Source organism: Anneissia japonica, unplaced genomic scaffold, assembly GCF_011630105.1.
Source record: "Anneissia japonica isolate Jap-2015-1 unplaced genomic scaffold, ASM1163010v1 scaffold3798_len331662_cov138, whole genome shotgun sequence".
NCBI classification, from domain to species: Eukaryota; Metazoa; Echinodermata; class Crinoidea; order Comatulida; family Comatulidae; genus Anneissia; species Anneissia japonica.
Window position 1 is genome coordinate 312,653 of NW_022746449.1, and position 11,536 is coordinate 324,188.

Consider the following 11,536-nt stretch of genomic DNA (forward strand, 5'->3'; position numbering starts at 1 on the left):
CCCTTGAAGCATGCTGGCTACGGGCCTGATTACTAACCAACCAAAGGTTATTGACACTGTTGACATACCGTTGAATTGGAATCAACTTATTTTAGAACAGGATAAAGATTCTGAACTTATATATATATATATATATATATATATATAATATTATATGAAATATTTAAAACTGCACTTTCCGAGCAACAAGCTCAAAATTCAAATTCATGTTATTACACGAATTCAGGCCTGCTCATGAGAAAATGGCGGCCTCAAAATTCATCTAACGAAGATGATTGGCAAACAGTGCATCAAATTGTAGTTCCCAAAAATATACGGAATGAAATTCTGAGCCTAGCTAATAATGGGGGACCTCTGTCGTCCCACATGGGTATTAATAAGACCTATAAACGGATCCTAAATCACATCTTTTGGCCAAAAGTGAGAGCTGATGTGACTGATTATTGTAATACTTGCCATACTTGTCAGGTTGTAAGCAAGCTAAACCAAATGAGGACCATTAAAACCCATTCCTGCATTTGGTGAACCCTTTAGCAGGGTCATCATCGATTGTGTTGGTTCCCTTCCTAAGACAAGAAGAGGTAACCAATACTTGTTAACAATTATGTGCGCATCTACACGCTTTCCAGAAGCAATCCAATTATGCAACATTAAAGCTAAGACAATTGTTGAAGCTTTACTCAAATTCTTTACATTTGTTGGCCTAAAACGATCCAATCAGATCAAGGGTCCAATTTTATGTCTGGAATTTTCCAGCAGGTTATGTATGAATTAAACATTCATCAAATTAAGTCAAGCGCTTATCATCCCGAATACCAGGGTGCAAAATTTGAACGTTTTCATGCATACTTAAAGAATGGTCTAAGTAACTTTTGCGTAGAGAATTCAAAAGACTGGGATGACGGAGTGCACTTTTTTTTATATGCTGCTCGAGAAGCAGTACAAGATTCATTGGGCTTTAGCCCTTTTGAACTAATTTTTGGGCATAATGTACGTGGTCATTTAGGAGCACTTAAGGATTCTCTACTTGACGAATCGTCACCCCTGAATCTCTTAGAGTATGTTGTTAATTTTAAATCTAGGCTTAGGAATGCTTTGGAGCTAGCTAAGAAAAACCTAGTAAATGCCCAGGATAAAATGAAAACTTATTACAATAACAAGGCTAGAGATAGGAGTTTTCAGCCGGGAGATAAAGTCTTAGTATTGTTGCCTGTACCTAAGGAGCCCTTGAAAGCTCAATTTTTAGGTCCATATAGGGTTAATAAGAAACTAAATGACGTTAAGTACATAATTGAAACCCCAGAGAGGCGACGTAAAAGTAGACTTTGCCACTTAAACATGTTGAAATTATATAAAGAACGAGATGAGACAAAGTCTCCTCGCTCTACTGCTCCAATTGTTTCTACCATTTTAACTAATACCCCTAATGACGGAATTATTGATGATATTGATTATAACGATAAATATGGTGGCGCTAAGGAACTTAGAGGCAATTGCAGTGCAAAACTTGAAAACTCAGATGTGCTGGCCAATTTGGACCTTAAACCAATGCACTTGAGTGATACAGAAAAATCTGAATTGCAAAGCTTGATAATGGACTATGATTGTTCCTGATGTTCCAGGAGAAATAACTGGTGTTTTCCACAATGTTCAGATTTTTTAAAATATCTCGCCAATTAAGCAACACCCATATCGTTCTAATCCATTGAAAGAGGAACTTATGCAAAAAGAAGTGGATTACATGTTAAAGAATGGCATTATTGAACCCAGTACGAGCGAATGGTCATCGCCTTGCCTTCTAGTCCCTAAAGCTGATAAACAATCATTCAGATTTTGTACAGACTATAGAAAAGTCAACCAGGTCACAAAAATTGACTCTTACCCTTTACCGTGAATAGAAGATTGTAAAGACAAAGTTGGCAGATCCAAGTATGTGAGCACACTGGATCTTTTGAAAGGATATTGGCAGATATCCCTCACCCAGCGTGCCAAGGAAATATCTGCATTCGTCACTAATAGCGGCCTGTACCAGTACCCACGTATGCCACTCGGAATGAAAAACGCTCTGCCACGATTTCAACGACTTATAAACGAAATTATTAGAAATATCCATGGATGTGATGCCTATATCGATGACATCATAATCTATACTAACACCTGGCAAGACCAATTGCGCATAATGCGAGAGCTATTTGAGCGGTTGCGTGAGAGAAACATTACTGTTAATTTAGTGAAATGCGAGTTTGGACATGGAACTGTAATCTACCTTGGTCATGTAGTTGGAAGTGGAACTGTAAAACATGTAGATGCTAAAATTGAAGCAATCAATAACTTCATGGTCCCAGAAAACAAGAAACAACTTATGAGATTTCTGAGCATGGCAGGTTACTACCGAAAATTTTGTGAGAACTTTTCAAAGTCTTCGGACAAAGAGGGCTAAATTTGATTGGACCAAGGATTGCGATGTAGCATTTGAACAAATCAAAGGACTACTCATGAATAGTCCCGTATTGAGCACTCAAAATTTTGAAAAACAATTTAAACTTTTTGTGGATGCAAGCGACTTGGGAGCAGGTACCGTATTAATGCAAGCAGAAGATGACGGACTTGATCACCCATTGTGCTATTATTCGAAGAAATTTAACAAGCATCAAAGAAACTACTCTAAAATTGAACAAGAGTGCCTAGCAATGGTACTGGCACTTAATCACTTTGATGTGTATTTGAACACTACACTTTTTCCTATAATTGTATATACGGACAATAATCCTTTAACTTTTATCAATAGAATGAAAAATAAGAATCAACGAGTCCTAAGATGGTCGTTGTTGTTAGCAGAGTATCATTTGCAACTTACTCATATTCGAGGCAAAGACAACATCTTTGCGGATGCTCTTTCTAGAGCTGATTAATGTACGTAACTTCTAACGTTGAGTAAACACGAAAGTTTATATACAAACTTTCTTTTCTCAGGCGGGGGGTGTGTTACATCCTTGCCTAGTTTTAATTAAATTCTTTAAATAATTATATAATATAATATTTTGTAGTTAGCATTTTTATGACCTTAAGTTTTACTCAACATTTTCTAGGAAAGTACTGTTTCCTTATTTTAATTTGTTTTACTTTGTAAAGCTCATAAATATTATTATCCTACAGTATGCTATTGTCCTATGACACACAAGTTCCTTTACCCGTGGGCAGTATTTAATTAACACAAGGTAAATGAACTGAGCTTGGAATCTCTAAGACTTGAATGTGGTTTCACATCCTGGACATTTACTTTCAGTTGGTCCAAACCACTTATTTATTACCTTAATTATGTATATGTTTATCGGACACTTTACTGCAGCTTTTAATTGGTGGATTAGTTTGCTAAACTTGTTGGAATTGGTGCCCTGATTGGATGAGACTCTTAATATGCAAGGTGTCACACACATCTTAAATGATCTTACTACCCTAAGTAATTCAGTTGTAATTTGGGATCCAGTGCAGACAACTCAAGACATCTTTATTACCTGGAACCCTGTTATTTTGTCCGGCTTCAGTTCCTCTCTGATCTGTAAGTAAAATACTTAAATTGCTGCTTCAGGTTCTAACCACCACCATCCTCTAAGCTCATTTATATGTTTAATTTCTATCTTTGTTTAATTACCGTATTATAATGGCATTGTAAATAAATTATATATATTTTGTAAATACACAAAAGTTGTGATCTCTTCTCTGTTAGTTATTCTGAGCCGTAACGTAACACATGCGTACAATCAACTTTTTTTAAGCAAGTTTTAAGCTAAGCAATATCAATATATCTTACTTAAACAAAAAAATTGACTTAAAACGAATTTAAGCTGACTTGGATAAATCGGCCCCAGACCCTCCCATCCAGCTATACAATTATTTGTCTTTGTATGTTTATATCTTTAAAATTTTTCAAAATTAGCAGCAATGTACCTTATCGAAAACATCTCTAACATTAGCTTCTGACTCTCCGAACCACATGGTCAAAAGCTCAGGCCCCTTGACTGAGATGAAGTTAGCTTGACACTCATTGGCAATGGCCTTGGCGAGAAGCGTTTTACCGCAACCTGGCGGACCATAGAAGAGCACACCTTTGCTTGGTGTCATTCCGAATTTGAGGAACTTGTCTGGATGTTCAACAGGGTATTGTACCAGTTCTTGCAACTCTCGTTTCACGTTATCTAGACCAGCGATATCTTGCCAGGTGACAGTTGGAACCTCCACAACTGTTTCACGCAGGGCACTTGGGCTGCTCTTGCTAAGGGCGAACTGTTGGCAAAAAAAATAACAGAATTTTAGGCATTGAGTCTCTATATAATATTCTTTGGACTTAAATTAAAAATATAATTTAAAATCCTTACATTTTTGGTAGGAATTTTATGAGCAATAAACAAAAAGGTGATGATGAAAAATATAATTTAAAATCCTTACATTTTTTTGGAGGAATTTTATAAACAAAAAACAAAAAGGAGATCATCTTATTAAAATAAAATTGTGTATTAAATCATTTTAAATTACTACATTACACAAAGCTTGGTTTCCATACAATCGCTACATGCTATCGCCGACAGCTTTCGGTGATGCTGATTAGTCGGTCAAATCGGGGAGTGATCCCGATTGAGTCTGAGACTTCTACGCAGTACAACAATTGCACTGAAAACACTGTAGCGACGGTGTAGCGATTGAATGGAATCAAGCTTAAGGGTTATCCAATTTTTGTATTTATGTATTGTATTTTCTTTTAATATGCAAGGTTTGTATTGATAGAGCACCCTCTAAAAACATTGTTAAAATATATCATAATCATGGTTTTTGCATATAGCAAACTTAACATTGCAAATCATTTTTAACTAGAAATTAGCATTCTTCACATGAAAGTCTAGGTGGTAATATTCCTCTTACCCTGAAATCATCCATAGTCACAGCCAGAGAGTCCATGACTTGAGCATCGATTTGTTCATCTTCAAGGTCAATGAGATCCATCTTGTTACGGATCTGCTGCAAGGCAGCCTCTGAGCACAAAGCTGCAAGATCAGCTCCAACATGTCCATGGGTTTCATTTCCAACCTAACATGAATCAAAGTCAATCAAACTATCATTATCATTTAAGTGATGGTGTTTCACTTCATTTAAAAATTAGTCCAACATCACTACAATGGTTCTGCTAAATCCCGCCATTGGAAATTGTTGTTAAAATGTGTGGGACCTTTGGCTAATAAATAAGATGTTGTGATTGGTCATTTTAAAGTTTGGTTGATGGTATGGAAAGGTCCATTATACATTTTCAAATCTATCATTTATAATAATGTATTTAATAATAATTCATTTATTATATATAAGTATTTACAACAAAATAATTGATGTGTAATATATCATATAAATACTATATAATTAGTGTAAAATTGTTACATCATAGTAAATATTGTTATACATTTTACATCATTTAAACTTGAATATTACAACTTGGAGCAATTTTCTATCATTAAATTTATGTCATTATTGTATGAATTATTCTTATCAATATCATGGTAATTGTTGTCGACGTCAACAATACTAGACAACACAGCGTCCTCACCTGTTCCAAATCAACATCATCATGTAGTTTCATGTTCTTGGTATGAATACGAAGAATCTCAAGTCGACCAGTAGCATCTGGGATTCTAATGTCCACTTCACGATCAAATCGACCTGTAAGATAATTAAATTTGATATGCAGTAAAGAAAAATGTTAAATTAAGGGAGCAAATAAATTAAATACAAATAAAAAAATAGTTAAATTAGATATGCTTTTTTTACACTGCGCAGTAAAAGCATAGCCTCCCCACGGTGATTTTTGAGACACTTTGTTGTTGTCTGGCAGTTGATCTTATAAGAGTAAATCCAGTAGAGTAAATCCAGCGGAGGAATGATCGGATAGGTCATGAGCTAAAGATAAAAATAAAAAGTTTATGAAATATGATGCCATGCTAGATAAGACCTGCCCTAGTTACAATAAGTTATCATTTGAATTGACATCACAGAAAGCTGCTAGATAAGACCTGTACTAGAAAGTTCCCTAAAATGTCACAATAATCTGGTATATACTTGTACAGTTATTCTAGTTAATTGCCAACACAGAAAGCATGGATGAGTTATAAGTAGCTGGAAAAAAAAAAAAAAAAAAAACCACGTTAGGCAGTCATTGAATCCAATTAGACTTACCAAACTTATCTAATTGTTTTTTATCGTAATAACAAATGATTTACTACTGTATAACAGCGACGACACAAAAAAACATTACAATTTTAACTAAATTATTAGTGAAATTATACAAATGAGCAATTAGCATATTCACACACACACACACAAATACTAAAAACAATAGGTTCCATCTTCTTACCATCTTGCATTCTGACAAACTTGAAACCCATCAGACTTTACCAAACTTTAGTTATCATGGTAATAAACAAATGACCAACGACGACAACAACAACATGAATAAAAACGAGTACAAACAAACCTCCCCGAGCTTCACTCCTTTGGAGAGGCTAATAAGAGTGGAAAAGAAGATTTTGACGAACAATATGAAGTAAAGTTTTACCAAATTAGCCAATAACTACTATATCTCCAGTCTTTTGTTAATTGTTAATGAGAATTATATAATATATCTGTTTAATGTTGCAATGTAATCAAGCAAGTTATATGAAATTACGCTTACCAAAACGACGAAGGGCAGGATCAATACTGTTTGGTCTGTTTGTTGCTGCCATGACGATGACATGAGCTCTTTGTTTTAATCCATCCATCAAAGTCAGCAACTGTGATACAATTCGCCTTTCAACCTCACCATGTGTCTGTAGTTAATAATTGACATTACAAGTTCTTTTTTCAATACTTAAAATGTACTTGAGTACAAAATTTATTTAAAAAAAACTGTTTGAATTACATTTCACAAGTAAAATATGAGGAGATATGACACAATAAGTATCAGTTAAATGAACCGTGACAAGTGAATGAGTCAACACGTCGTCTAGAGTTTATAGTGACGGAGTTGAATTTGTTGGCTGATGGTCGTATGACTGTCGCACAGATGCAGTGGGTGCCGGCTTAAGACAATGGTAATAAATAATGTAAATATCTTACATTTAATATAGTATCTATAAAGTAAGTAATGCACAATTTTTGTATATTATAAACAATACTTAGCCAAATACTTAGATAGTATATTATCATCAACATGACATGTAAATCAATAATCAAATTCATTATGTCTTTGTTACTTTATCAAGTTCTACCTTTTCCCTTTTTGGAGCAATGGAGTCCAACTCGTCTATGAAGATAATTGCTGGTGCGTTCTTTTCTGCTTCCTCAAAGGCTTTCCTTAGGTTATACTCTGAATCTCCAGCAAGTTTACTCATAATCTCAGGGCCTACACATCAGATGTATATAATCAATAAATTGTTCAATCAATCAATTGTTCAATCAAACAATCATTCAACCACTTAATCAATCCTTTATGTAATTTATATTTTTGTTCATTCAATCAACTAATCAACCAATTATACATTCAATAAATTGTTCTAACATTCATTCAAGCATTCAATCATCCAACTAATCATTCAATCAACCAAACATTCAAAGAATCATTCAACTATTCAACCAAACAATCAAATAAATGTTACCATCGAACATTTAATCAATAAACCACAAAATCATTTAATCAATCATGTAATCATTCAGTCAGTCAGTAATCATTCAGACAGTCAGTCATTAAATCAGATCGCCACTAAATCAATTAACGTACCAACCACTCATCCAATCAACCAATCAATCAATCAATCATCTCTATAAAATAAGGTAATATTGTCACAAAAAAAACCAGATTGTATATGCTGCAAAACACAACAGATAAACTTTATCTGTGTTATATAATACCTATCAAAAACATTAAATATATATCTCACATTTTAAGAAAGGGACAAGTCTCTGCCGTTGTTTTACTGCACATTAATCTATTGCTGAGGGTTGGGCTGACATAAAAATGAACAATACATTTCAACATTAAATTAAAAAAAATAAAACAAAAAAACATATAATCTAAATACATCACACTTTGACAATAAAACAAACAACAATGTACCAGCAGATAAAGTTATAGCTCACCGTTAATCAAGAAAAAGAATGCTCCTGTTTCATTAGCCACAGCTCTAGCAATCAAGGTCTTGCCAACACCAGGCGGTCCATACAAAAGAATTCCTCTTGGGGGCTATAGAGAGATATCAGAAATCAGCGATTATCTATGGTATTCAAAACATAATCAACAGAGGGCCTAGCTAACACTTGGCACTCATGCCATTTGCAAATAAAGTCTTTTATGTGTAAACTACATCACTATTTGTTGTACCTTCACTCCAATGGCTTTGAATAGTTGAGGATGACGCAATGGCAGCTCTACCATCTCTTTGATTTGAGCTAGCTGCTTGCGGACTCCACCAATATCATCGTATCCAATCATATTCAACGACTCTTCTTCCTCCTGTCACAAGATTAAATAAAGAAATTTAAAATGTTTGCAAGATGTGTAATTAGAAGTAGGACACATGGTGGCAGTGAGGATGACTACGATGAAAATGATTTATAATGATTATGATTATGATGATGATAATGGTGATGATATTGAGAATGTGACATAGGTGCCACCCACTATGATAAAAATGATAATGATAATGATGCTGGTGAGAATGATGGGGATGGGGATTATGATGGTCATGATGATGATGGTTATTATGATAATGACGATGATGATGACGTTACTGATGAATAACATCCCTCGTGACTCAATTCCTAAGTTGTGGGTTAATGTCTATGATCCAGACACCTATTATGAATAGTAAACAATCTTAAAAACATTATAGCAAACAATGGAACTGATTTTCATTAGCTGCAATATGAAATAATTCAAACTAATATTTTACCTCTCTCTTAATGAATTCTCCATCCGAATGAATAACAGTATCCGGGGCTACGATGCAGTATGGACTTGGGTCTGTCTCAACCACCTTGAACTCAACAGCTCTCATACCTCCACGAATCATAAATATGTCGCCCTTTCGCACTGGTCGGTAGGCTTCTAAAAAGTACGGCTTTAAGTATACCTCAAACAAGTTCCTGAAAAGCAATTTAAAATATAAACCATGAATCAAATTATAAAACTTTTATTAATTTTTTATTATATATTGATATATTAGCTTTTCATTACTATTATTATTTATAGCTACACAATTAATTAAATTGTTTCAAATACATTTTCTGTGTAAACATTTTTAACGGATTTTGATTTCTTTGATGTACAACACATCAAGGATAACCCACAGATAACTTCATTCCAGTGAGAGAAAAGCGGGGATGATCTTGCTGGTTGTTTATTGCATTAAGCAGCACAATGCAAAAGAACCCCAGCATTGATAAACGTGAACATTGGTTATATTGTAGGTTCTCCGATAGTGTACAGTTCAAAATAAAAAACACATTTGACAAAAAAAACTGTTGTATGCCCATATATAGCCATGATGTTCCTATATATATATAGTCATAGTGTGATGTCATCATGACTATATTTAGGTTTATCACATACATTGTTTTTGTCAAATAACATCTGATTGTATGAACAGGACTTAACAGAATAACTGAATCAATAAATAGCTTACCCTGTGATTCCCTCAACTGTGTCATCAATAGGGAGAACATGAATTCTTTTACCATACTTTACATCTGGACAACCTTCTACACTGTAAAAACAAAACAAAATTTAGGTCAATGTATGTGAAGGGATAATTTATGGTAAATCCGGGTTTAATCCAATAAGCACCTCCTTCAATAACTACCTGATAAACTGATTTACACAACACATCTGCCCTACTCTCAAATAAGTGCTGCAGTTTATTATTCTCACGTGTGCTTGTATCCAGTTGAACATATAATATATCTCACCTGACTATGTCACCGAGACGAACTCTGAGATTGTTCCTGATGACACGGTTGATCCTGATCTTTTCATCGGAGACAGTGTCATCCGAGAGGACGATACAGACTGTATCTCTCCTCTTTTTGCCCTTCAGCAGGACTGTATCACCACGAAATAACTGTAGCTCATCCATCTTAGCCTAGGAAATAAACAAATAAAAAACATTACACATGTGCTTATAAAGATTCATCTGTTCAAAAACTCTGTCCATAACTTATGTGACAAATTTGTGTGATTTTCTGTGACAAATTTGTGTGTTTGCTATGTGAAAACTTTGTGCGAGTTTTAGTGAGCAAATTTTGTGATTTGCAATGAAAAATGTATGTGACTTGGTATGTGACAAATTTGTGTTATTTGCCATGTGACAAATTTGGATAATTTTCTCTAATATATTTGTGTGATTTGCTATGTCAGAAATTTGTGTGATTTATTGTGACAAATTTGTGTAATTTGCTGACAAATTTGTGTGATTTGCTAGTGAAAAATTTGTGCAATTTGCTATGTGACAAATTTGTGTGATTTGCTCATACAGTATATGGGTGTGATAGACATAACAAAATAATGTGCTTTGATTGCAATGGAAAACTCGATTGGATGGACAGAAATTTAGGAACAATGGCTGACAAATAATGAGAGGTGGTTTCAAGATAAATTCATTGCCATTGAAGATCGAGAAATGTTGATTTTTTTTTAATGTATGAGATGAATCATTAAATCTCCATTTTTAAAAACTTGTCATATTTTTTGAAAATCGAGTATAAAACAGAAAAGTCAGAGTTGACGTTTAATAGCATAATTAAATACCCAAGGTCTTACAGTGAAAGGAGCCTGATCATTCAAATTATGCTAAACAAACACTGTGATATGCAATCATGCCCATATATGGGCACATCACACACATTTTAAAATTTGATAGTGTGGACAAAGCTTAACACTCAACAGTGGTGAAATGTAAAGTCCTGTCCAGACTATCAAATTTTATTTGACAAAAACACATGACATGCCTAAATATGGTCATGATGACATCATATCGTTACCATATTATATATCGTAGGCACATCATGACTATATATGGGCATACCAACAATTTTTTGTTAAAGAAAATTTGATGGTATGGACAGCGCTTAAGACTTACCTGTGAAAGGCAGACGACGGAGTTGTCATCATTGGCTGCTTCTTCCACTAATAACCTGTTTGGATGAGACTTGGTCTTCAGAATTGCAGTAGCAACGTCATTCCTGTAAAAGGTTTGAAATAAACTAATAATTTTACAATAGTTGTTTAATAATTAAGGTGTCTTTTCATAGAAAAATAATTCTCAGACACATTTTTTAAAGACATAAACAAAAGTATTTTAGACCAAGCAAAAAGGATACTTATCAGAGCTTACTCAAAAAATGAATGATACATTTAACGTCATTATCACTATAAGTAAACTGGTGAGGTCTGAGGTAACATCGCCTTATTTTGTTATCGGACCAAGTGAGGTTCCTGCGAGCTCCTAACTTTTGGGGCTTC

At 34.2% G+C, this 11,536-nt stretch overlaps 1 protein-coding gene across 1 annotated transcript in view; it reads right to left on the reverse strand.

The window, feature by feature from the left end:
• Positions 1-11,252, reverse strand: part of LOC117120227 (transitional endoplasmic reticulum ATPase-like) — a 21,338-nt gene extending 10,086 nt beyond the window's left edge. The window contains exons 1-11 of the mRNA XM_033265243.1: positions 11,154-11,252; positions 9,985-10,157; positions 9,702-9,782; positions 8,970-9,162; positions 8,399-8,530; positions 8,158-8,260; positions 7,290-7,423; positions 6,713-6,848; positions 5,591-5,703; positions 4,918-5,082; positions 3,949-4,284 (exon numbers count right to left, since the gene is read on the reverse strand). Coding sequence (XP_033121134.1) covers positions 3,949-4,284; positions 4,918-5,082; positions 5,591-5,703; positions 6,713-6,848; positions 7,290-7,423; positions 8,158-8,260; positions 8,399-8,530; positions 8,970-9,162; positions 9,702-9,782; positions 9,985-10,151 — 1,560 coding nt within the window. The 5' untranslated portion in view covers positions 10,152-10,157; positions 11,154-11,252. The remainder of the gene's footprint in view (positions 1-3,948; positions 4,285-4,917; positions 5,083-5,590; positions 5,704-6,712; positions 6,849-7,289; positions 7,424-8,157; positions 8,261-8,398; positions 8,531-8,969; positions 9,163-9,701; positions 9,783-9,984; positions 10,158-11,153) is intronic.
• Between the last annotated feature and the right edge of the window lie 284 nt (positions 11,253-11,536).